Source organism: Dromaius novaehollandiae, chromosome Z, assembly GCF_036370855.1.
Source record: "Dromaius novaehollandiae isolate bDroNov1 chromosome Z, bDroNov1.hap1, whole genome shotgun sequence".
Classification (NCBI taxonomy): domain Eukaryota; kingdom Metazoa; phylum Chordata; class Aves; order Casuariiformes; family Dromaiidae; genus Dromaius; species Dromaius novaehollandiae.
In genome coordinates, this window is record NC_088132.1 from 85,034,668 (window position 1) to 85,059,111 (window position 24,444).

At 44.3% G+C, this 24,444-nt stretch overlaps 1 protein-coding gene across 1 annotated transcript in view; it reads left to right on the top strand.

Moving 5' to 3' along the window:
* Positions 1-386: 386 nt before the first annotated feature.
* Positions 387-24,444, top strand: part of LOC135324877 (E3 ubiquitin-protein ligase NEDD4-like) — a 197,431-nt gene continuing 173,373 nt past the window's right edge. The window contains exon 1 of the mRNA XM_064501903.1: positions 387-801. Coding sequence (XP_064357973.1) covers positions 754-801 — 48 coding nt within the window. The 5' untranslated portion in view covers positions 387-753. The remainder of the gene's footprint in view (positions 802-24,444) is intronic.

The window sequence follows — 24,444 nt, forward strand, 5'->3', positions numbered from 1 at the left end:
CCTGAGGCGCCGAGGCGCGAGGCTGTGGCAGGTTCTGACAGGCGGGAGCCGCGGGCAGTCCCCGCTGAGGTGAGCGGCCCCCGGGCGATCCCCCGCTCAGGCCCCGCGGCTCCTCCTCCTCAGCGGCGGGAGGCCGGGGGACCCCGCTCCGCTGAGGCGGCGCCCGCGCGGGGTCCGAGCGGCGCTTCCCGCCCGCCGCGCCCGTGTCAGCGCAGGCGCCGGGGGCCGCGCCGACAGGTAGCGCGGCGTCGGGCCGCGGGGGGGCGCGCGCCGCCCTCCTGCGGGGGTGGGGGGCGGGGGCGGCAGGGCGGCTCGGCCCGCGCGGCGGGGCGGGGCGGCACCGGACCCCCCCTCGCCGCCCGCCGCCGCCGCGCGCCCCCGCCCTTCCCCCGCCGCCGCGGGCGCCGCAAGGCGGAGGGCGGGCAGCGGCCCCGCCCCGCCCCGCCGGGCTCTTTCCGCCCCCAACAACCGCGGCGGCGATTGGGTGTGCGCGGCGCTCCCGCCCCGGTGGGCTGCCGCCGCGGGGCTCCGCGATGCCGGGGCAGGGCGCGCTTCCGCGGTCGCGGGCGGTGTGAGCGGCTCCGAGCGGCGCCGCCGCCTCCTCCCCGGTCTCCTCCCGCCGGCGCAGGGCTCCGGGCCGCCGCCGCCTTCCCCCGGCGGCCACAGCAGCAGCAGCAGCAGCAGCAGCGGGGTCTCGGTGCTCGGGCGGCCGCGTCGGCGGCGCCCCCGGGCGGGGAGCGGTCCCGCGGCTCCATGGCGACCGCGGCGGTGGAGCCCGTCTACGGCCTCTCGGAGGACGAGGTGAGCCGGGCCGCCGCGGGCGGGGGGGTGGGCGTGGGGGGGGCGGCCTGTGGGGGGGGGTGGCGCGTGCACGGCCGTGTGTCTAGGTGCGCGTGCAAGGCGGGTGTACGGCGCGTGCGGCGGGGCGGCGGGCGGGGCCGTGCCCTTCGCCCCCGGCGCGGCGCTGCTGCCCCGTGCGCCGCGGGGGATGCCCGGCCGCAGGTGCGCGGTGCCTGCCGCGCGGCCGCGGTGAGGGGCGGGGCGCGGGCGGCGGCGAGGCCGGAGCTCGCGGGTGCGCGGGGAGCTCGGCGCGGCGCGGCGGCCCCTGCAGCGGCGCCTTCTCTGCGCGCGGGTCCCTGGCTGCTGTTTGCGCCGGCGGCCGGAGCGGGCCGGCGGCTGTTTGCCCGAGGGCTCCGCGCGGGCGGCGTTCCCGGGCTTGTGCAACCCGACGAGCCCTCGGTGCTCCTCACGGGCCTCCGCGCGCGCCGCCCTGGTGCGCCCGCTGTGCCGCGGAGCGCGGCAGGCTCTGCCCTCGGTGCCGTCCCCGCGGCGCGGCGTTTCCTGGGCTTTGTTTGCCCGTTTCATCCTGCAAACGCCCGCGTTACCCCCCGAACGCGCAGCGAGGGCGGCGGGCTGCAGACGTGGCGGAACAAAGACCGCGGCTGCGGGGGGAGATGCCGTAGGGAAGAGCTGCTGCCTCGGGACCCTCCTCGAGGCCCGGGGTGTGCTGCGACCTGCCGCTCGTTCCTCCCCTCGTGTCTGGGAACGAGTGTCAGACGCAGCCTGGTGCTTAATGCAGATGGAGCCTGATAAACCAGGTAGGGCTCACGATAGCTAATCGCCGTATTCCCGCTTTATCAGCTGCTGTCTTGTGCAGAGCTGTGGGCAGTGCTAACAAATCAAGAATACACAAGCAAAGCAGTCCACTTTATCTTGAAAGAATGTCAAATATTGCAGTTAATAGCCTTTTTCTTTCATTATCTTGGTGAGGTACTCCTTTTTCTTAGTAGGCAGTACAGCAAACCATCAGAAAGGGATAAGCAGTTACTGTCTTGTGATCTCAGTATGTTGGCTTTATTGTTATTAGTATCAGGCATGTTGCTTGCCAAGGTTACATTTTCAAAAAATGAATAATGATAATAATATTATGGCCAGATTTATGGACTAAACGTGATGGGGTATCTGCCAGTTTTTTTGTGCTGTGGAAAAAACTATGGCATGAAGAAATTCTGCCTAGAAAAGCTGGCAGGCTATTTTATTACCTATTGTACTTAAGCTGCATCAAATCTAGGTGACTGTACCATTTAACTCTAATTGGAAAGGAGGTTCTTCTGCTTGGGTGGGTGTTTTTGTGAAGGGAGGGGGTGGTTTGCTCAGAATTTGCTGGTTTATACAGCCCTGAAAGCTGTATGTATGTGAAGGAAGGGGAGAAGCGAATGCGTTACAAAGGCTTGGGCGCTTGAGATCATGAATGCAAAATTAGAATAGAATCTCTTTCCTCCCCTGTTTGTTTTCACAAACCTTCATGTGGGAACAAGTCTACCTCGCAGCAGTCGTGACTGCAGGAATCCCCAGGAACAATTCCTCTGGCTCGTTTCCTTGTTTGCTGGACTCCCACCATCAGAGTGCTCCTGGTGCTGCCCGATCGCTCCGATAACCAGGAGCCTATTGCTGTGCGAGCTGTGATGATCCTGTCTGTTACGGCAGTGCTGGAGGGCTTTTATGAGCTGGAGAAACAACTAGGGCAGCTGGGCTTGCTGCGTCAATACGGCATCCTGAAATGCTGAAGCCAGTTCATGGAGGTTGTGGGCATGGTTGTGGGCACGTTTTTGAATACATTAGCAAGTGTTACCTGTCAGGAAAAAGGAAACCTGGGAAGAATCTCGCTGTGTCCAGAATTGGTGGTTGAAAACAACATTCATTCTGGCTGCTGCTTTTGTTGTACGTGTGCTCACTGATGCCTTTTGTCCTTGCCTTCTTCCTTGACATGTGCTGCCACTTGGGTAGAATGTTAGAGAAGAGGAAAAAAACCCTGAAAAATCCTCTGAACAGAGATACGCAGCCTTTGGCCATGCACACTTTGCACACCGCTCTATACCTTGGGTCTCTGAGATGGAAGGAATCCTTTTTTACAATGAGAGCAACAGTTACTGTGATAATGCCTCAAACTTCAAGTTGCTGCTAGAGACCTAGCTTGCTAAACAGCGCTGAGGATACGGCATTTCATGTGAGAAGAGGCATCTCACTCTCTCCTTCCAGGATAAAACCAAGCTGTTTGAAAAATAACTACTTAGAAAAGCATATGTTCAGTCTCTCTGCAATGTCCCACAGTGGTCCCACATCACAAACACACTGATGACTGCAAGAGTCATCCTACCTGCTAGGAACAATAATTTTATAGCAGATTGACTCTTGTTTTTTTTGTACTGCTATAGATCGTGACTGTGCTGGGCATTCTGCAAAATAGAACAGTGATAATCTAAAAATATGACAATAGAGACCTCAGATGGAAATAGGGGGAAAGAAGGGGAGAGGAAAAGAGGGGGGAAATGCATGGAGAAGAATATCACAGAATGGTTGAGGTTGGAAGGGACTTTAGAGATCGATCATCTGGTCCAGCGCCCCTGCTCCAGCAGGATCAGCCAGAGCAGGCTGCCCAGGGCCATGTCTAGGTGGGTTTTGAGCATCTCCAAGGATGGAGACTCCATAACCTCTCTGGGCAACCTGCTCCGAAGTAGCATTGTAAGCAGTATTGTGCAGTCTGATAGACTGTAGTTTCAACACCCCAAAGGTCTAAATTGTTGTCAAGTCTTTGGCAAGTGTATGAGCAAAGGAAGACACTGAAGGAGAAGATCCTCTCTGGGGACAGTGGCTGTAAGGAAGCTTTATCACATCTAAAGGTGTGATATAAAGATGTGCCTTTCTCAGCCACTCTTTAGATGTACACGTGGTTAGGCAGTTTTGTTGTATGTTGGGTTTTGGAGATAGTAACTTCCCATTAGTATTGGCTTGGACTTGACTTTGGCTTCTTGGTTTGAGAAACAAAATCCTTGCTCGTCTTGAGAGGCCGAACCATGTATGCAGATGTATTTAGGCTATCAGTTTTTTTTTCTCTATTCCTACCTCACTTTGAAATATGGTTTCCAGTTCTGTTGTATACTTGGCGTTTTGTGTTTTAGGTAGGGCTTTCTTTTTTTTGACTATGTGTTTTACCATTTGCCAATTGGAAAATACTTACGTAAATGTAAGCTACACTTGCTTAATGGCTTTCTGTCAAAATAGCAGTATCTTTTACAAATAATTAAGTATAGGTTTATTCTCTAGTTATACAGTAGATGCACATGTCAGTAGGACTACCTCGTGTCTTTAAGCATATGCTTAAGTGTTTGCAGGGCTTGTGCCTACGTTAATCTCTGTAAATAGCTACAATTCTCTGTGGGCATCTCCTATATGGACATCTGTTTATATTTTGTTCAAACACTCTGATAGGCAGTAAGGCACTCAGCAGTTCGGGGACTTAGTCACAGAGTCAGCCCTTGCACTTAGCCACTCACAGGCTAGCTTTTTTCCTGGCATCTTCATAAATCTGTGTCTTTGTAAATATGAATTATGAACAACTTAGATTAATGAAGATTAAAAACAGATTAATGAAGGTTCACAATAAATCAAATGCACGTCCTACAAATACTACTCACATAGTCTACTGCAAGCCTAGATGCTCTGATGCAAGGTTGAAATACTGGTACCTTTAAAAATTCTGTATCTTAGTAGCTGACAATGTTTGTTTCTGTTCACGTGTAGAGCATTTTATTTTAATGTACGTTGCGTATCTATAGTTGGTTGTGAGATTGCCGTTTAAGTGTTCCTGTTGATAAGAATGAGAGGTCTGCACTGCTGGCCTGGGAAGCTGAGAGAAAGGCAGCAAAACTAGAAGCAGCAGTCCAAGTGCTATAAGTAGTTTTTCCCAATTTATAGCATTCAGCTGTTTGGGGACTTTCTGAACCATGGAAAACATTAGGACCATTAATTCTGGTAGTAAACAGATTAATCTCCTGAACTTAATTTTTTAGCATTTTCTTTTTCTCTTAAGAAAGAAGTCTGTTGTGACTTTCTGGGAGGGTTTTTGACCCCTATATAGTTTTGGAGCTTGGTGGTTGTAAAGAAAAATAAAGCTGATAAATGGCCACATATTCCTGCCCTTCCCTGGTAATTCTGTTAAAGTGGTACTTAAGCATTTTCTTCAACACTAAAGAAATAATTTGTCTCTCAATGAAGCGCACCTCTCGTTTCAGTTTGGATTTCTTGAGAGTCAAGCCCAAACAATATTAAAGTTTTTCACAAGTTTTTCCTTCCCCCTTCCCAAAAAGCTTGAATAGAAGCAAAAACTTCTGCAGTTTCTTGTGTCTTCTTTAGTTGAGTAAATAAAATATCTTTAGAAAAAGAACTTTGAGGAAAGAATAACTTTTCATTACAACTTCTGTACGTGTGAAAGAGTAGTTGTGTGTGTCTGTCTGTCTCTCTCTCTCTCTCTCTCTCTCATGTGTTTATAGATCTTTAAATATAGGCCAAGAAAATGTTTAAATGTAAACTGCTCTCTCTACAATTCCAACATTCTTCTCTTTTAAAGTTCTGATTAACTTCCATGACTTATGATGGCATAAACAGAAATTAAAAGCTCCCTCTTGAGGTTTTTTTTTTTTCTGGTGATGCATTGGAAACTGTCAAAAAGGAGCTCATGTTTATGTGGCCTGAGAAACAGCTGAATAAGCCTTGTGATAAATAGTTCAGGATATAGTCACTGCTGCTTCATCTCTTTTTTTTTCATCTTACTTCTTGTGCACTGTACTGAGCAAATAATTGTGTGTGTGAGAGAGAAATCCTGAAGGATTTCAAGACCTCAGGAGCCTCTGAGGTACTCTGTTTTTTATTAAGACATGATTTTAGCACGTGCAAGTAAAAAACAGTTTTCAGATATGATGGAAATATTGCCTGCATATGGGACGAGTATCTTTAAAGTACAGGCAGACTAATATCAGGGAAGAGAATACAAATAAAACTTGCCAAAATGAAGTGATGATGGAGGACAGTTAGGCCGTGAGGTAAGCAATGAATATGGCTGCGATACAAGGGAAACTCTTGTGTAAACTATTTCAGAATGAGGCATATGGGAAGCTGGCTTTTGTGTCTTATGTTTACATGTTCTTGATGGTTTTGTTACTCTGGAATGATCTCTTGAGGGTATCTCTTCCCATGCTTCGAATGTCGCGTTAATGAAATTCATCTGTGTGTGTTTCAATACTATCCATGAGACAGGGCTTAGAAGGCTTCGAAAGGAATATGTTATCACACTGGTTACCAGTGAACTTTAGTTATTACTGAGGAAAGAGCTGCAAATCTCTTCCCCACTTGACTCAGTGACAAAGTGGTGACGCAGTGGATTTAAGTGTTGGATTTCTCTACTTTGCGTTTTAAGCAAGCCATAAATTTGTGAAATAAACATGGTGAATAGTGTGTGTGTGGAAAATGCCTATGTTCTCGATGGTTGTAATGAGATTTAAGATAACATTTCCTGATAGATTGCCTTTGATGCTAAAACTGTCTGAAGACCCTTTTGCTGCTCATCCAGCCTGTACACTGCAGCTGCATTGCTCCAGCTGTCTCTGGGGCCAGGCTGTGCTTGCTGGGCCCCTGAAATGCCTGCAGCCTTAGACATTAATTTTCAGCTGTATCCCTTGTTTGACCTGCCCCCCCGCTCAGCTCCTTAAACAACTGTGGAGTGCTGGAAGGGCAGCCGGGGAGGGGAGGAAGAGGGCTGGGCGCTCTGGCACGGAGGAGCACTGCCTGAATGACCGTGTTTGAAAATGGCACCAAGACATCGCTGCAGCTGAAGCGCGAGAGAAGCAGCTTCCGCATTGTAGCGGCTCGCTGTTGAGTGCTGCTGGATCTGAACTGTGCTATGGAAAATAGTGCCCAGCGTTCGGCCTTCCCCCAGCACCTCTTCCAGCTCCCACAGCTCAGGCTTAAAGCATCCTTTACAGGAGGCAGAAGGCTTTCATGTAGAGATCAGTGGGATGAAAGCTTGAGGTCCTGAAAGACACCTTTAGTTAACCACACTGTGAGCACAGGTTCTTTAAAAATAGCGGGCTTTTGTTTCTCCTCTGAATAGTCTGGTTCTATAAAAGGGTAGTTTTTCATCGGAGCATGTGGGGGACCTCTTTTGGTCACAGCAGTGACAGTGTCCTAGTAGTAAACGGTTAAGACTACTAACAATTTTTATTGACTTTTTAAATGGGGAAAAAAGTCTGAATTGGTTTTATAGTTTCTAAATGCATTGGCTTCCCAGAGATAGCACATAAAATTTTAAATGATGGTTAAAAAGTTCAGATAAGGAAGCATTTCATAAATATAAGGGCTTTCATATGCACTTGTTGTGGCATGGTAACAAAATTAATAGGTTGTGTTTGATGCAGTCAGTGGATTTTAGATTGTTACAAAAGTCAGTGGATTTTAAACACTTTATTTATTAGCATATGCTTACTATTGTTACTGATACTAAGTAAGTTCTAGCTTTAATGTAAAATTAATGTAAATATGTTTAAGGTAGTTTGCATTAAGATATGGGTCTTAGGCACTGGAATAATTTTATTCTTATATATATGTGTGTGTTTATATTCAAAGGTAGCTACATCTCTCCTCTTCCCCTGCCCCCTTGTAAATGGAGTAGATGGTCTCAGGAGTGCAGGTGAGGGACTGTGCTGTACATAGTTTGGTCTTTGGATTCATTGTCACCTAAATGCTGTTTTGGGGGAAAGGGTGATAAGCACCTCTTTTGGTTCAGTGTTTTCCAGATTCATGTTATGGGCTGGCCGTTGGAGGGCACTGTGTAATGGTGAAAGCAAGCTCAACGTTTTCATCAGTTTCAGCACAGATGCCTTTACCTGGGAAGTGAATGCAGACTGGGAGCCCCAAATCTGTTGAGGCTCTTGCTGTACAACTGAAAACTTTTCCTCTGGGAGAGCAGTCGTCTTGATCTCATGGGCACAGCTTTTGGGGAGTTGCATGTTTCATGAATTTCTAATAGGAATTTTCTTTCTTTTCTTTCTTTCCAGGATGAGAGTGCCAAATGAGCTTAGCTTTCGGAAGGGAAGAAAATTATTATCTTAGGATGTTAAGGAAGGAAGGAGTGCAGAAGGGCAGCTCGAGGGCTGGAACTGCATCTCCAGATAATGGTGGTTCAACAGGGTATAATATTTATCCTTTCTAAACCAAACACAGGCCACCATGCAGCACAGGCTGTCCCCACACATGGGCTATGATCCAAGTGTCCATGGCAGAACTGGTGGGACTGGGTGCTCATGCCATGCTCGTGGGGAATGCAGCACAAAGCTGAAACACGGCAGCTGCTGTGGCAGCTACGTAACTAGTATCACAGGATCTGACGTGGATGCGGCCTGTTTGGCAGTTAACTCGTAAGGTTAAAGCTGATTTCAACGGAGCTGGGCTAAATTAACAATCCCTTTTAGTCCCGCAGGATTATATAGGGCTAACACCTCTTGCTTAATTAAAATGTGTGGCATATAAACTGGGGCTTTTCTGAGAGAGATGGAAATCTCCAGCACTTAATAGCAGTGAGGGTTGGATTACTGTAACAGCCTAGGTCAATAAAAAGTCATAGATGTAACATCAGTGTGCAGCAGTAGCTTGATTTATTCATAGCACTGTAAATTTCAGTGTCAGTGAACAGAGAAAATCTCACTAATTTTCAAACGTTTCTTTTGCTTTCAGTACTACTTCCCCTTAAATGTTTGCCTTAATTATATTGAATAAGAGGGTTTTGCTATAGCAATGAAAGAAATGCTGCTAGGCAGCTCTGTCCATTTTTTAAAGAAATGAAGTGTAATTTTGTAAACACTTGGTTGTTTACCATTAAGCTCGGTAAGAATGTGAATGGCAAGCTGAGTGACTTCTCCGACTCGCGCACCAGGAGAAAGGAATGTGGTTTTACTGCTGGTGTGCTCAACTCAACTTGGCATGTGAGCCATTTCATTATTGGAGTCTGCAAGGGGTTTTACCTTCAGCTGGGATTAGAAATACAGCTTTCAAAAGTACTTAGCCCACTGTCATGCCAACTTTTCCCATAACTGCTGAGTTCTAATGTCGAAGCACTTGAACTCTCTCTTGGCCCTCTCTCTCTGTCTTTTCTTTTCCCCTTGCAAAAGGAAGGCAGAAAAAAAAACTCATGAAAGAGATTTTGTGCAAAAAAGCAGCAATTTACTAGTAACTTATTTTAAGAAAAAGATATAGTTAAATTAGGCAGGCCCAGAATCTACCTGTTTTTAAACAACTCACAAAACTTGATTCTTCTTGAAATCTATTATAAAAATCTCTCCATGTCTTCTGGGGAATGTCTTGACTGAGCAACAAACTCGGTGTGTATAATTGTAAATGTGCATTTTTTCCTTCCTCCATTCTTTTAACCTTATATACATCCTGCCAGTGCACAGGAGGTATTTATGAGAAGCCTGATTTTTAGGAATTAGGATCTCTGCATAGTCAAAAGAAGTCTCTGCATTCTGAGAACACTAGCAGGATACGTGGAAGATCTCCATTAAGTGTTGTGCTTTGCAGTTAAGTTACGGTATCTCATTTTTTTGCTTAACTGCATGGACTAGTGGTGTTTTATTGGTGTCCTGTCAACTCAAGATAGGTTTTCTTCTTTTTATTTGCTTTTTATCTGCTACAGAATAACAGAATTGTGCAGGATCATGCTGCCATTTTTTTTCTTTGGCAGTTTCCAATTTGCATAATCCTCTCTTGAGGCTGGAAGTATGTTAATATAATCTGTGCTTTTATGTGTTTGTTTTAAATTGAAAACAGTTCAAACTTACTCTTTTAAAATGCCTTTATGTAGATTATTTATACTGCATTACATGACAGGATTTTGGAAGGGCGTAACGAATAGAAATAAGGTTCAGTAGAAGGAAGCCTTGCATGACCTCCTCATCAGCTGTCTATCTGGTGACTGGTGTAGCTGAGGAAGAACTCAGCTTCTTGCCTCTTTCCAGGGAGGCTGGACATGAGATCATGAGAACACAACTTGGTGTCTTATGTGCATATAAGATAATCATCACAATTCAAGTTACGCTTTTCTCTTCTGTTCCCCTGCTCCCATGGGGGGAGGACTGTGGTTGTGTTTAAGGTTTTTGGAGGATGAAAAAGTGTTTTTTAATCTATCTTTCAGGAGTGAAATGGTTTGGAAGATAAACTAACAGTAAGGAAGACATTTTTTGGGATACCTTGAGATGAGGAGAGCCAAAGGATTTTTGTTGTGGTTCTTTGTGCTCTGCTTGCAGTTCTCTTCCTCACGCTATTTATCCAGTTTCTCTGATAAGAAATAGAATTTCAGCTCTTGTTAACACCATGGAGGGAAGCAACTTATTTAATTTTTCATCAACTTTTGAAATAAAATCAATAAAAATATTAACTTTTAATCATTGAGAAGTTACAGTAGAGACATTGCTGAGCTTCACCAGAAAAGATAATAAAATAGTGAGAATGTGAACTTTTCCTTCCTTCCTTTTAGTATGTCTGTGTGAAATTTTGCTTCATTTCTTCTGCTAAATGAAAGTAGAGAAATATCACTCACTCTTTTGTTTATTTGAACAAACTTTAGCAATGACCATTTACTTTTTCCCCCAAAAAATTCTTGGCAGATTTTGTTTTCCCCATGGCCAGCTAGTGATAACTAAGGTATTCTAGCCAGCATATCATGAAGACCAAAGTTTTGCAGTCGTCAGATCCTGATTCTGTTGTGTTGAAAAAGATCTGAAAGAACATGAATAAGATTGACTTTTCATTATAAAATGGAAACCAGGCCCCTGCAGTGCCTGGAAGCTAGGAGGCAATACAATTGTAACGTTACCAGATGTCTGCCTGTATCTTATTCTCCTCAGAGTTTGCTTTTAGTCAGTGTAGGAAGCTGTTTTCTGGCCCAGATGTGCATTTGGTTAGTGTATCTCCCCTTGTGAATTAAGAAGTATCTCTTTTGCCCTTCCATGTTTTCATGTTTACACGCATGCTTCCTTGTGTAATACAGATTTGTAGAGTTCACAACAGAACAGGCCAGCAGATCTTCTAGTTCTGTAATAGCCAACATCTGGCTCAAAAGCCGCAAGAGTTACCAGCTGTTCAGGATCAGCTCCCAGACTTGGGCCGCATTGCTGCGGGCCGTGTGGCGTGGAGGAAGTCTGCTGTCTGGAACAAGGTAAGCTGACAAGTTCCCGAAGTGCTGTCACTCAGTCATCCGTGCGGCAGAGCTGGACTCACTTGGCAGTTGAATGTGGGGATCGCTGGAAATCTGCTGTGAAATTGCTGGAGGAAGACAGTCTCCACATGCCTCCGTGTGGAAGGGAAGCGCCGGGTTTTGTAATGGGAAGGAAGAGGTCAGACTGAGGCCATCAGTGATGGAGACAATGCAGGTGTCTGAAAATGAAGCTGGCTTGAGTCATTATGATAGCTGGCTGCTCCTTTTAAGGGAGAGGTTCTGCAAACTCTCCTGGGGAAAAAGGAGGGTGCACTCAGCTGCTGTCCTGCACGAGAGCAGGGCCTCTGACCAGGAGGAGAAGAGGAAGTGGCATCGTTCGGTCGTGGAGTTGTCTGCTGAGCTGAGCCCTGCAGTGCGAGAGCCGCTGTGCTCCTTGGAGCACAGTTGGAGCTTTCCCATGTCCAGGATGTAGCTGCTCTGGGGAAGGCAACTCACCTCTTCCCAAAAAATCTGTATTACCTTTTGGGGCTTTGAATTTTACACAGCAGCAGATTAAAATCAGACATTTAAATTGTTTGCTGCCTTTTACATCAGGGATAGTTGACTAGCTCCCAAATGGATGGAGGTTTTTAGCCCAGTTTATTAAAATAAGCTGAAATTTGGACTTATTGGTCCGGCTGTACACTGTGGAGCTCCCTCCTGAGCAGTGCAGGGGGGTCAGGTGCTGCTGTGGGTGGTGCAGGCTTCACTTCAGCCATTCGATTTTAATTTTGCTTCACATGTGAGCTGCGTGGTGAATGTGACAGTTAGCTAAGGGTTTAGTGCAGTGCATTTGCACTGCTTGTGTTTAGCAGGTGGAGTCAATGCTGTTAGTGTTAGGCTATGGCTTCTGGAGCAGCTGGTGTGAATGCCATGGCTTTCTGGGACTGAGAGGGAGGTCTTGCTCCCTCCTGTGTGTCTTGGGCCCTTCCTGAACCAGCGTTACTGAACTAACTTCTGTGGTTTTGTGTGTATGTGCTTTTTTCTGCTTTTTTGGTTTTTTTTATGATTGTGCTTTTTGGTTTGAGGTGGTGGTTTTTTTTAAATGTAGCCTTAGTGCTAAGGCTGTCACACAAGTAGATCAGTAGATGGGTGCTTGAGGAAGTCATAAACTTCTGTGCATCTGGGTATGAAAGCTGATTTAGGAGAATAGGGAGTGGCAAATTGAGAAGCTTAGCACCTGAAAAGCTATGCCCTGTAGTGAGGGAGCAACTTAAGTAGTTAAGTTATGCCTGAGGATCTCTGAGTGTATTACTGGTGTTTGAAAAGTGAAGACAGCTTCAAATCCATAGGACAGTGATGCTTCTCCCTTTCCCAAGGCTGCTGGAGCCATGCATAGTAGTGGTTGGTGGATTTCAAAATGCTCAAAGTGCTAAGTATCCAGGGCTCTTTTTTTAATTGCTTTTCATTTTTTCATACTGGAACACCAGAAATTAAAATGTAAAAAAGACATACTTAAGATGTACATCACTATAATCCATTTTAGTGGTACTCTGTAGGAAGCTTTATTGTTTAACAGTCCAAAATACATTTGAACAGGCATAGCCAGTCTAGGCACTGTGGAGGAACAGTTACCTGTATAAACCTGTGGAAGCCTCTTCCTGAAACTCATCAAGTTACTGCATGAATAGCATGTCTTTCCCTATAGTTAGGAGAGGTTTCACGAACTATGACAAAAGTGATAGCTCTTAAGATGTGATTTTTCTGATACAAAGGAGCTGAATTAACATTTCATTACTGCCTAAGTGGGGAGGATGAATGGTTCTGCTCCCTCTACCCTACCTTGTCTCCACCTGTGTGATCCCTCCCTACTGTTTGAGCTCGTCCTCTTCTGAGATCCAGGTTAATGGATACAGTTTAGCCAAAAACGATTAAAAAGAATTCACAATTTGGGACTGGTTAGCTTTCTGTTGTTCTAGTTAGGGTTGAATTTGCTTACTAACTTGTGACTTGTGCAGTCACAAGTCCTACAGTTGCCTCACATAAGCTGTGGAGGCATGTGGTGGGATGGGAGGGAGGAACGCCTTCTTTTTGGTAGTAGCTAGCTATCTGTTAGCTTCGGTTCCGTCTCATCAAGACTTGTCACTTAGTGTTTTATTCCTCATTTCTGATGTCCTTAGAAAAAAGTTAGTCTTGGTCAGGTAAGAAATAAGAAAAATAATGCAGAAAATTCCTATGAAAATTCTGGTAGAATTTTGGGTGAATTGTGTCTAATCCTGCAGCTTTGGCCTTTGGAGGCACTTTTCATTTTCTTTCCTTGTGAGTAAATAAAACTTTGCATTTTTATTTTCCATTGTGTGATAGCCTAGTCTCAGCAAATATCTTGACACACCTGTGTCTTGGCAGTGTTCTTAATGGTGATTCACCAGAACTTGCGTTTTGAGCAAGGATTTATTAGATAAATGCATTAAATAGAATGGGTCCTGCCTGCTGGGCTCTCCCTTAGTAATGCCCTACCTCTACACCTTATAGTTGTATTGGGCAGGTGGACTTCTAATGTATTGTCGCCTCCTCTTTGGCTGGGCCTTGTATTAGTTTTTGGCTGCAATTCTGGTAGTAATCCTCTTCTAATGGTAGTGGGTGGTAAGAGACTTGGTATGAAACATAACCTATTGGAAAAAGTTCTCATTAGACACTGGTGAGCGTATCAGCAGGGGGAGAATCCCACAGGTGGTTCTCTTCCCTGACAAGCTTCCCCTGGCTGTGATTATAACCTGCTGCTCATCTGAGAGTAGTCTTCTCTGTGCTGTGTCGTAGCTTTATTGAAGTCTTGATGAATGAGAGTTACTGCCTATACTTTGTGCGGCAACTTTTTTTTCCCCAACCTGTGAAAGAAATATGCTCAAACATCATGCCGCACTACCTTTAGTAAGCTCAGGGGATTTGAACTGCCACTTACCTTTTTGTGCATGTATTCTTCAGGATTTGTAGTATGGATAAGAATTTGTGTTGGAATTGTTGCAAATTTTAAGAAAGATTTCAGTTGTGACTTCAGTAAGTGTTTCAACTGATTTACTGTTGTTGTTTGAATTGGTTTAGCAAGAATTTGTTCTCTTGTCTTGCTAGCACTATAAAAGTTTACCTTTAATCTATTGTGTTATTGTGTAGTCTAAGTCTGGTCAGTTCAGTCTTGAATTGCTTGTAACTGCACTCCTTTTGCTTTATTTCATGCTACTGAGAAATTATTGAAGACCTAGTTCAGTGTACTTAACCAATGAACACTTTCTCCACCTCGCTGTTAGCAGTTAGCTGACTCGAGCACAAAAGCATGTGCTGCTTGCTCTCGCTTTTCCAGGCCCTGCAAATGAAGATCTCTTGTTTCAGATTCTTGCAACTTGTATAAGAAACAAAGCCATTCACTCATTTAGTAAACTTAATATGGTAGAAGAACGTGAATGTGAATGTTGAAATCATTTCTCCCCTTTCTCCTCAGTAGTCTGTCACTGGTAATGGACATCATTAAACATTGTGATCGTATTTTTAGTATCTTAGGATATATATATTTCAAGCACCAAAATTGAAGCATTTGGAGCCATGACATTAGGGTTCTCAAACTAGTGTAACTCTATAAGCTAGAATACATGTGCGAATAGTGTTTGATAGCACAAGAGCATATTACAAAAGCACTGTATGTCATTGTTCGCCTTTCTGTGGAAGCCTGCACTTTAGCACTTGCTGGTTTTGGTGTGTTCAGCTCTCAGTATCCTGATATTTATCAAAGGGTTGGGATGTTACTGAATTTAGAGTGTGACTTCCACAGCAGCTTAAACTGGTTGGCATCAGGCTTGTTCTTTGCCTGTCTGTTCCAGCCATGCGCTCCTGCCCAGGTGTTGTATTGGTGGTTATCTGACCGGCGGTAAGTCAGATCAGGGGATCAGACTAGCTGAAAATGAGTCCTAGTGTTGTGTGCTTTTTTTCTTTAAGATGCTTTCTGCTGATTAAATTCCCCAGGTTTGTTGAGGAATCGGATGAGAACTGGGACTGCCACAAGGACATGTGGGCCTAGGTTTGGGAAGGAGGGACTGCAGCCCTGACTTCTGCCTTGTTTTATACCTTCTTGAACTGCTTTTATTGTAAGGATGGCTTTGAGTCTTTAGTTTTTTTAAAACTTGTTTTGATAGCCTTACATTGCTGGGAAGGATGGAAGAACTGTGTGATTTACTGAATTAGGTAGGAATTTTAGGCCAGTCTCTATGTGGATTAATCAGAGTATGATCTGCCTAACCTACTTATGTTTTGCTTTTGTTTTACTTGCTTTTTTTACTAAAAATTCTGCTTGCTTTGGCATTCATGTAAGTCATGTGTTTGCTTATCAGTGTGCTGCCTTATTTTTTCTTGACGCACTTTCAGTTTTTCTAATTGCAGGATGTCAGGATATTGTTCTTGTTTTCTGACTGCTACATGTTACATCAGACTAAAGCATTCTTCCCTTCACATTAATGAGGATTAGTTCATCATGCAGTATTCCTGATAATTCTACATAAAAAGCATTAATTTTTGTAGAAAGCTTCTGCTTCTTGCTGACAGTGTTTGGCTGAAGGGTCCTGCAGGCCTCCGTTCTTGTTCATAGACTGAGTTACTCCCACTCCCTTTCTTGCCAAGCCCTGTGAGATACTGTGTTGAAACTGTGTTTTGAGAGTGATTTTGTAAACTTTTTTCAAGTGAAAAATGTTGGCTTTTGGAGATGTAATTTCCCCTCTCTCAAACTCTGTTTTCTTTGGGTGTGTTGCTGTGGATTGTGTGGTGTGTGGGGCTTTTGTTTGTTTGTGTTGCCATCTCAATGAACAGTGGGCTTGCAGCAGCAGGTAGGTGGTCATCTACTGAGCCTTGCTGATGTGTGCCAAGCAGTGTGGCTTGCAGCAAGCATCTTGCAAACACGTCATCTCACCTCTTCTGTCAAGATTCTTAAGTGACTATAAGAAATAAAATCTGGCTCTTTGTGTTGAAGGAAGTAAAAGTTTATGTAAAGCAAGAGAACAAATGGAATTGCATGTTTAAGACAGGTAGACTTTCTAGTTCTTAAATACTGAGTTATGAATGAAAGGCTTTGAGAATAAGCTTCTCCAGTCTGCTGTTATGGGTTGGTGCATGATGTCAGCTTAAGCTCTTGGCCTTTAGATTTTCCATGCCTGATTGCTGGTTCCAGTATGTGTCCTTTATGTTGTCTTAGAGGCAGTGGTCAGTGTGCTTTTCACAAGAGGTTTAAGTTCTGTGCTGCTCCTGGAATGGTGTATAAAAGGGGATCTTTTCTTAGATCCGTAATTCAGTTGGGACAAAGAAGGCATGCTTTCATGCCTCAGGTTCCAGCATCAGAGAGAACTTGCAGAAATCTCTGTATGTGTAAGGCACAGACATGAGCTGTCTATGTCATAATCTTGACCTCATGGAAATTGAGGCTACAAAGCCGTGGTACTGCTTCCTTAGAGATGTGCAAAATGACACAACACAAAGGTGCTGCAGAAACTTGGAGACTCACAGGTTGATGTTAATTTGTCAGTGCTTTTCACTATTTTGCTGCCTTGCATCTTTGGCAACCTACTTGTTACACTGTGACTCTTTTTTCCTGTTTCAGTCATCTTCCATCCAATGTCAGCTACTTGTTACATAATAGGAAGGTGTATATTTACTGTCTAATACTGTTTTCTCCTAGCTTGTTCTGTCAGCTGCTTTAACTTTGGTCTGACTGTAGCAGTTTGACTAGGTATCAAGAAACTTTGGTTTTTGCTATGAAAATACCTCGAACAGAGAATGAATATCTCTGCATGATGCCTGCTTCGATGCTGTCGTGTGGTAGTCTCTCTCTCTAGGCCAGTGGTTTTCCAGCTTTCGCTGGTAGCTAAACCTCTCTTGATGAAATTGGCTATGACTTGTGCCTCGCAATCTACTTTTCCCTGCACAGGCTTGGGACTACTTTTGTTGTCTCTCAGCCTGTATTAGAAAGCATGCCCAGAGTTAGCAGGGATTAGACAGGCCTGGACTCCAGACTCCTAATTTGAATTAGGAACTATTGCTGTGGATCTGCGAGCCACCACCGGAGAATGTGTCTCTGCTGTAGCTGCAGCCTCTTCCTTCTCCTGATTCCCTGCTGCAGCACTGGATTGGGATTGTAGATTTTTAATTAAGTGAAGCTCACCTATTTACAAAATGCCTGTGTATTTTGTATTCAGCAGACTTTTAAAACCAATTTCTTCCTTCTTATTTCCTGTAAGAATGCATGTACTGCAGCTTTCTATCAAGAAGCAGGAATATGAAAGCATGCCAGTGTGGTATCGTGTTACACGTGATTCAGTCTGACCTGACTGCTTCCCTTCCCTTCCCTTCCATCAGAAGTAGCCATCATAAGCAACAAGCCTCGTTAGCTCAGTGGACTGAACTGACAGCAAATGAATCGCCTTTTTGTTGGGCTAGTTTTCTGCCAAATTTGCCTGCTGATCAGAATTAACTCCGGCTGTATAAGCGATAGATCAGATGGGAGGGAGGGACTGAGAATGCATAGTGGTGGTGATGGGCAGTCTTTGGTGGTAACTGTGATTAGGCTTGATCAAATATAGTATAACTTGGTCACTTGAGGTCCTCTAAGTCTGGCTTTTTTCTGTTTGGGATGTGTTAAAACTTTTGTGAATTGATATCCACATAGGTTTGACTAGGGGATCCGAAAAGCTATTCGATCTCTTCCTTGGAAAAGTATATTGTGCTTAAGTAGTCTTCATTTGAGAGCATGCATCTTCATTAATCCCTCTATCTTCCATTAGCAAATTCATCTATGGTATTGTTTTTCGTAAATGACCAGACAGGGTAAATACTGCATATTTTCTCATTCTGAATGTTAAAAATTGATTTGTCTTCTGCAATACGTTGCTTTCCTCATTCATTCCTGTTCAGAGATGAATACTTTTGTCAGTCATGGCCTGCAAAATACAACTTCAACTAAAAACTTTCTTCATGACCCTGATTGTGTGTGGGGTTTCATGCAAAACCCTAGGAGTTAGACAAAATGTTCATATGTGTTCTTTAACTGAGCTTTCCTGATGATTGCTTGTGAATTGTGCAAGTTATTTATTGGAGATCTTGCATGCAGAGAGAGCAAGTTTTTAAATGAGGGCTCTGCACGCTCATTAGTGTTCCCTGCCAAACTTACTGAAGAGGAAAGAGCCCAGAGGAGTTTGTAAATAGACTTTGACTAAGTAGAGTGCTATACATGTATGTTAGACTGGTTCTCCCCTCTACATCTTCTGCTTGAACCTGTGAGAATGCCTTTCCTTTGGGAGACCACTCTTGTGTCCTAGGTGGTATTCAGCAGGAAGGTGTGGTGCTAGCTGGGTTGCACAGTAATTCCGGGAAGTGTTTTTTGTTTTTTTTCCTTTTGCACCATGCTTTCTGCTTGCCACATAAACTTCAGTGTAGCCACCCTCCTTATTTTTGATTTGTTGATCTAACACAGTCTGTCTTTTAAGTCTTCAACAAACAGAACGGTTTATCCGGTTAATGCACACTAGCCGCTACCTGAACATTTTTTAGGAAATTTCCAGATGATTTTCTTCAGTTCTTCGTAGAACTTGTAGAATCTTCATGGTGGCATCTCTGAACGTATGATGGCTGCACCCCCGTACTTGCCGATGGCTTTGGTCCCAATGTAGGGCAAGGGTAGTGTGTTTTGCGGGGGCAGGGAGCGGGTGTGCGTTTCCTGGGCTTTGGGGCTCCTTTGAGCAAGTGCTGAGAACTGCTTTTAGTTAGCTTTGAACAAGCATGGAGAGGGGAGGACAGAAAATATAAGAGGGATTTCTTTTGCTCACCTGTTAGCACTGTTGGTTCCTAGCAACTTCAGCTTGTCTTTTCTTCTGCTGACCAATTTAGCGCTTTTTTTAACGAAGTGCCATAAGTTGCTTACCAGCAGTTACATTTTTTCTGTAGCTGTTACCACATTTTACAGGCAGAGTTTTCTAAGTTTAACATACACAACTGTAATACAAAATTGTGTGTTGGCCAGATAACATTACATGATATGTTTAAGGTTATATACTGTTGTTTTGAAACTCCCAGTGTGTGCTGAAATGGTGGTTTATTAAATGAAACAATAATTCTGTATGTAGTTGGATTTTGATATCTCTGCAGCAGTTCCTCACTGTTTTGCCCCCACCCCCTTTTCACTCTGTGTAACCACTGCAATCATCTAAAAGCAAACCAAATACCAAAACAGAGGTGGACTTTGTGAAGATCATCTTCTTATTTCAGAAAGGGGGCATACTTCTTTTAAACTCACCGGCTATGCCTCTGTTGGTACAGCCCTGTGTACAGTTAGCCACCACCGCTGCCAGAGCACACTGGCTGACTCATGTCTAGCCTATGGTTTGCTCCCCTGCAGGTCCCACTCAGCAGAGCTGCTCCCCGGTCTGTGCTGTTGCAGGGGTTTAGTCCATCCCAGGGGCAAGGACTTTGCATTTGTCTATGCTGAATTTCATGAGGTTCCTGTTGGCTTATTTCTCTGGCTTGGCTAGGTCTCTCTGAAGTGGGGCTTTCCCCTTGAGCGTATTGGCTACAGCCCCAGTTTGCAAACTGGGGCTCCTGCAGACTAGCTCCTTCATACAGAGGGCAGCCTCCGTCCTTGTCTGCCCTGCCTTTCAATTCTGAAGAGCTTCCATCCATCCATCCATCCATCCATCCATGCCAGCACTCCAGTCATATGGGCTGTCCCACCATGTCTCGATTATTCCAGTGATGTCTCGATTATTCAGTTCTGTGTCTACATGCATGGCTCCTCTGTTTCCCAGACCGTGTGTGGTTTTGTGCAGGCACTCAGGGTATGCTTTCTTTCCACACACAAGCTCCAAACATCAATTGTATGTTGATAAGAACAGCATTGCATTGTAAACACCACAGAAGAGTGAGTAAAGCTGCTCGATTGCTTCACAAGTTGGCTAGGAAATTTTGAAGTGCCCTGGCCTCTGCTCCCTTCTTTTTCTGTTTTTTTCCAAAACACACATCTGTGTTTTCCTGGGACAAGGTCCTGCTCTGATATGATGAATGACTGACCTTATTACAAATCTTCTGCAATACATTGATTCTGAATGTGGCTTTTGTTCAGTGCAGTTGAGCTGCATTTTGCATCCAGAATGCCTGGCAGAACACAAAGTCCAGCCTTTGTTTTGGATAATGAGTGCTGAATATTTTAATGAGTGTTTCTTAGTCTAGTCAGTGTCAAGTACCATTTTAGGAACAAGTGACTGAGCTAACCTCTTAGCTTTGTCCAGCAAATTTGTCTCTCTCTCTCTCTCTCTCTCTCTCTCTCTCTCTCTCTCTATATATATATATATATATATATACATATATATATATAGGATCTCATAAATTCCTAAGGAGTTCTCTACGACCAATTAATATAGTTAAAAACAACCCCCTTCTCCCCTCCCGAAAAACCCCTTCTGCCCTCAGTATGTGTGAAAATTTATTTATACAAAACTAAAAATCACAATATCACTATATTTCATGCTTACATTTTTTTTTTATTCAGGTCTTTTACTGCATGAGAAAGATGAGCCTATTTCATTACAGAAAAAACGTGCCTTGCCTATTAACAGCGTTTTTGTAATACGTATAGCTACCAGTGCATTCTGGCTGCCTCGGGACTAAATGCATAGTTCACCAGTCTACACACCGAAAGCAAAACACGGATCCAAATGCTGCTGGTCTGAACTAGAGATCACAAAGACAAATGAATGCTGGCGCAGCTCTGCAGTTGAATAAATTAAACTTTAAAAACTAGCAGTCAGTTGTTAACTGTTTAACAAGTAGTCTGCCTCTAAGCAAAGATTATATAACTTCACCTAGTCTCCTTGATTTGCTAGCAATAAAATTGCTAAAACTGATTATTTTAACAATTATATTAATTCAGGTGTGCCTTTAGCCTTTTTTGAGCAGTGACTTCATTTCCCTTAACTAAAAGTAGTAACTACTGTTCTTCCTCCTGAAAAGTGGCTTGAATTCATGTATGCTTAGGAAATAATTTCTCTAGCTAAATTACTTAAATTAGTCATGCTCTTGTTAATCCATTTTTAACTTTTTTACATTGTCTTAATTTCAGCCATATCTTTAGTTGTTTATAATGTGTCCTCATATGTCAATGCACCCATTAGAGAAGATAACCATCAACTTCCTTTCTCATGTTTGCTGTCCTAATTGGGAAGCGAACTTCTCAAACTTAATCAATCTCTTCATATTGGTTTATAAAAGGTATAGTTTTAACTATAACAAAGCTTCCTAGTCCTAGTTTATATATTTAAATGGCAATATTTTTTGTATTAAAACAGGTAAAAATCTTTATCAAAGGCTACATTTTTTTTAAGTGAATAGGAGGGAAAGAGAGAAGAGGTGGAAGAGCTATTAAGAGAATATCTGACATGGGACAAACAAGGTTGCTCATTCACAATGCAGCTTGTTGCACAGTACTTCCCAAATTCTCTTCTGTTCCCCATTTCCTGGACATGACATCATGGCTGTGGTGCATAGGTGGACAGTGCGTGCAGTGCTGACCCCCAAATCTGATTACTGTAGACTTTCAGTTCGGAAAAAGTCTTTTTGGGAGAGTACTTACTTCTGAGTAAAGAGTAATGCACTGTTTATGCCACTGCGGGCTGTTTTTCTGTGCCGTTCTGCAGGTCATGGAGTTTTTTGTTCTTATATTCAGAGAATTATTTTTTAGTCATGACCAACTGTGCTGTTACTTCTGCTTTCATAGATATGGGTCACAGGAGTGAAGAAGATAAATAAGCAAGCAGTTCTTGAGCTGGCAGTAGACCATTGCGGTGAGTTAGAGGCAGGCTGGCTGGCTCACTACCAGGTGAGATGCTCCTGAAACAAACACTGCCCCCCTTCCAAAGCACCCCTGTGCCTTTCCCGTCCTCTCAGGCCCAAATCCCAGTTAACGCATAAAGGTGATTACTGCATCCTTGGAAGGAGCATGTGTACCAAAATGAAGATGACAAAGCAGATACAACGTGTACGTTCTCCAGACTGGGCTTTGCTCCCCTCAGCCTAATTCCCCATCTCCTCAAACTTGGGGTCAACAAAGAGTTGGGCTCCACTCGTGGTGTTACCCAGCACACACAGGAAGGGGAAACCGAATCTAATGGGAGCGGGTGGTGGTTTCAGCTTGTTGCTCCTGTCAACTGCAGCCTTCGTATGTAGAAAATTGTAAGAACAAAGCCAAAGTACAAAAGTCTGAGCATTAGGCGGTGATAGTGAGAGCAAATCTCCCTCTCCATTCTCTTCTCTATCACCTTGACTCAGGCACTGATTTGAATGGTTGAATGGGTTAGAAGTTGCGGTGTCTTTTATTATTATAGCTAGCAGTGTCCTCAGAATTTAAAGAAAGAAGATACCAGAACTTTCATAATACTTGGTCAAAAAATGGTGTTTAGAATATTCTATATGCATAGGAGTTTTAACTATTGACCATTGCAGAGACTCTAGGGAAAATACTTGAAACACATTGATCTGAGCTTTAGTACCTCTTTTTGTGAAATGTTTGCGTCTACAGCACTGGTTATTACTCACCAGGGAGCTTCTGAGGAAATGCTCTCATGCAGTGCTTTAAAGGAAAACGTTGAATTCCTCTCTCTACCGGGAAACACACACTTCTTATCAGGCAGATACGCCACGACACATCTGCTTGCCACTTTTAATTCTGCTGCGTCCAAAAACCGGATGGCCCGAGCCCCTATCCGTAGTGCAGGAGCCCCCGTGCGCGGAGCGTAACGCGTGCAGCCGCTTCTCTGCCCCTCGGCTAGCTGACCTGCGGGCACCGGTGTGTGCAGCTCCGGGGCAGGGCCCTGTTACAGGACACTCTTAATTACTGGTCCTTAATTACTGGTCCTACTGAGTAATAGAAATGAGCGAGCATTGAGTCAGTCCGAGGCGCGGTACCCTCACCTGCTCACCGCTGCTGCGCCTCTCCTCTTGCGCTCGTGTTTGCTTAGTCACGACTTGCAAAACCTCGGGCTGTTCTGCTGGGCGTGAGGAGGAGGCTTCCTGCCAGAAGGCGAAGCGTAGCCTCGTCCAGGAGAGGACTCTGTTCGCTGCACGTGACAGATACACAGCGGCTCTGCCCAGTTTGCTTCCAATGTTTGGGTCTACTTCAGCAAACATTGTCTGTGTTTTGACCCGTAGATAAGGATGAAGCTATGGTCAAAGCTCTCCTGCTCCTGGAAGTATTTTAAAATACCGTTAATTAAACTAATGTATGTAGTGAATTTAGGGGGCACTGGTTGCTTCAGGGTGTATCATAACCCAGCTTTGTAGAAATTTAAGTGAGTTCAAGCTTTATCCTACTATACAATTTTTTCTCTCCTCTGGAAGAGGAACAAGTGATCATCAGAAAGAGCGGACTTTTTAATTTCCTCTCTGAGGGAAGAGCATCGTGGAGGGATACCCTCCTTGTGCTACTAGTCCACGATGGAAAGAAAGTAGGAAACTACAAAAAAGCCCCTATCTGTGAGCCGAAGAATAAGGCCAGAAGAACAGACATGTTTTAGAGTGTGTGTGTGTGTGTGTGTGTGTGTGTGTGTGTCCACGTACGTGTGTGCAGGTGGTATGTGAGGGAGTTTGCTGCTTTGTTTTGAGAAAGAATGGAATATAGCAGAGTATGTGATCAAAGCTTGTCCTGTATGTAGGTTGAAAAGTCAGCTTTGACCTCGCCTGGGCAGGAATGGAAGTGTATCCAGAAAACCCTGATACATGCCTTTGGTTTTAAAAGATGATCTTAAGATATGTAAGGGATTTATTTATTTTTAACTCTGCTTGTTATTGCCCAAAGATCTGAAGCTTTTTTTTAATGAGTACTTGAAATACAGGGTCTTGATCTTCACAGTCCCAGAGAATGTAAAAACACTGTTGAGGGTATCCAATACAATTGTAACATTTCATAAGCTTTTCAGTGATCTTCCGACTCGGACTGTAGAACTTCTGGTAAAATAAAGTTCTTACTTCTGAACAGTTATTTTGTTGTTGCATTTGAGTTGCAAACAAAGTTCACATCCTAAGCGCGCACTAATGCCAAGAATAGTTAAAACTTTGGAGTGCAGTTTGTTTGAACAGTGTATAGAAAACATGATACTTATATGAGAACATTGGGGTGTGCATTGTTCCTTGAAATACTGTATGCCTAATGTTTGTTTACACGTGTGTAATCACAGTTGATGTATAAATATATGATTGCAAGTAGCAGTCACTGCCTGTATGTATGCTAGAAATTAAACCTGCTTGCGGCTGTACCGGTGCGCCGCAGCCAGCGGGCACAGCACGGTCTGTGCGCGTTGGGCGCCTCCGCCCTGGCCCAGGAGCTGGCGGCAGGTGGGCACAGGGCACGC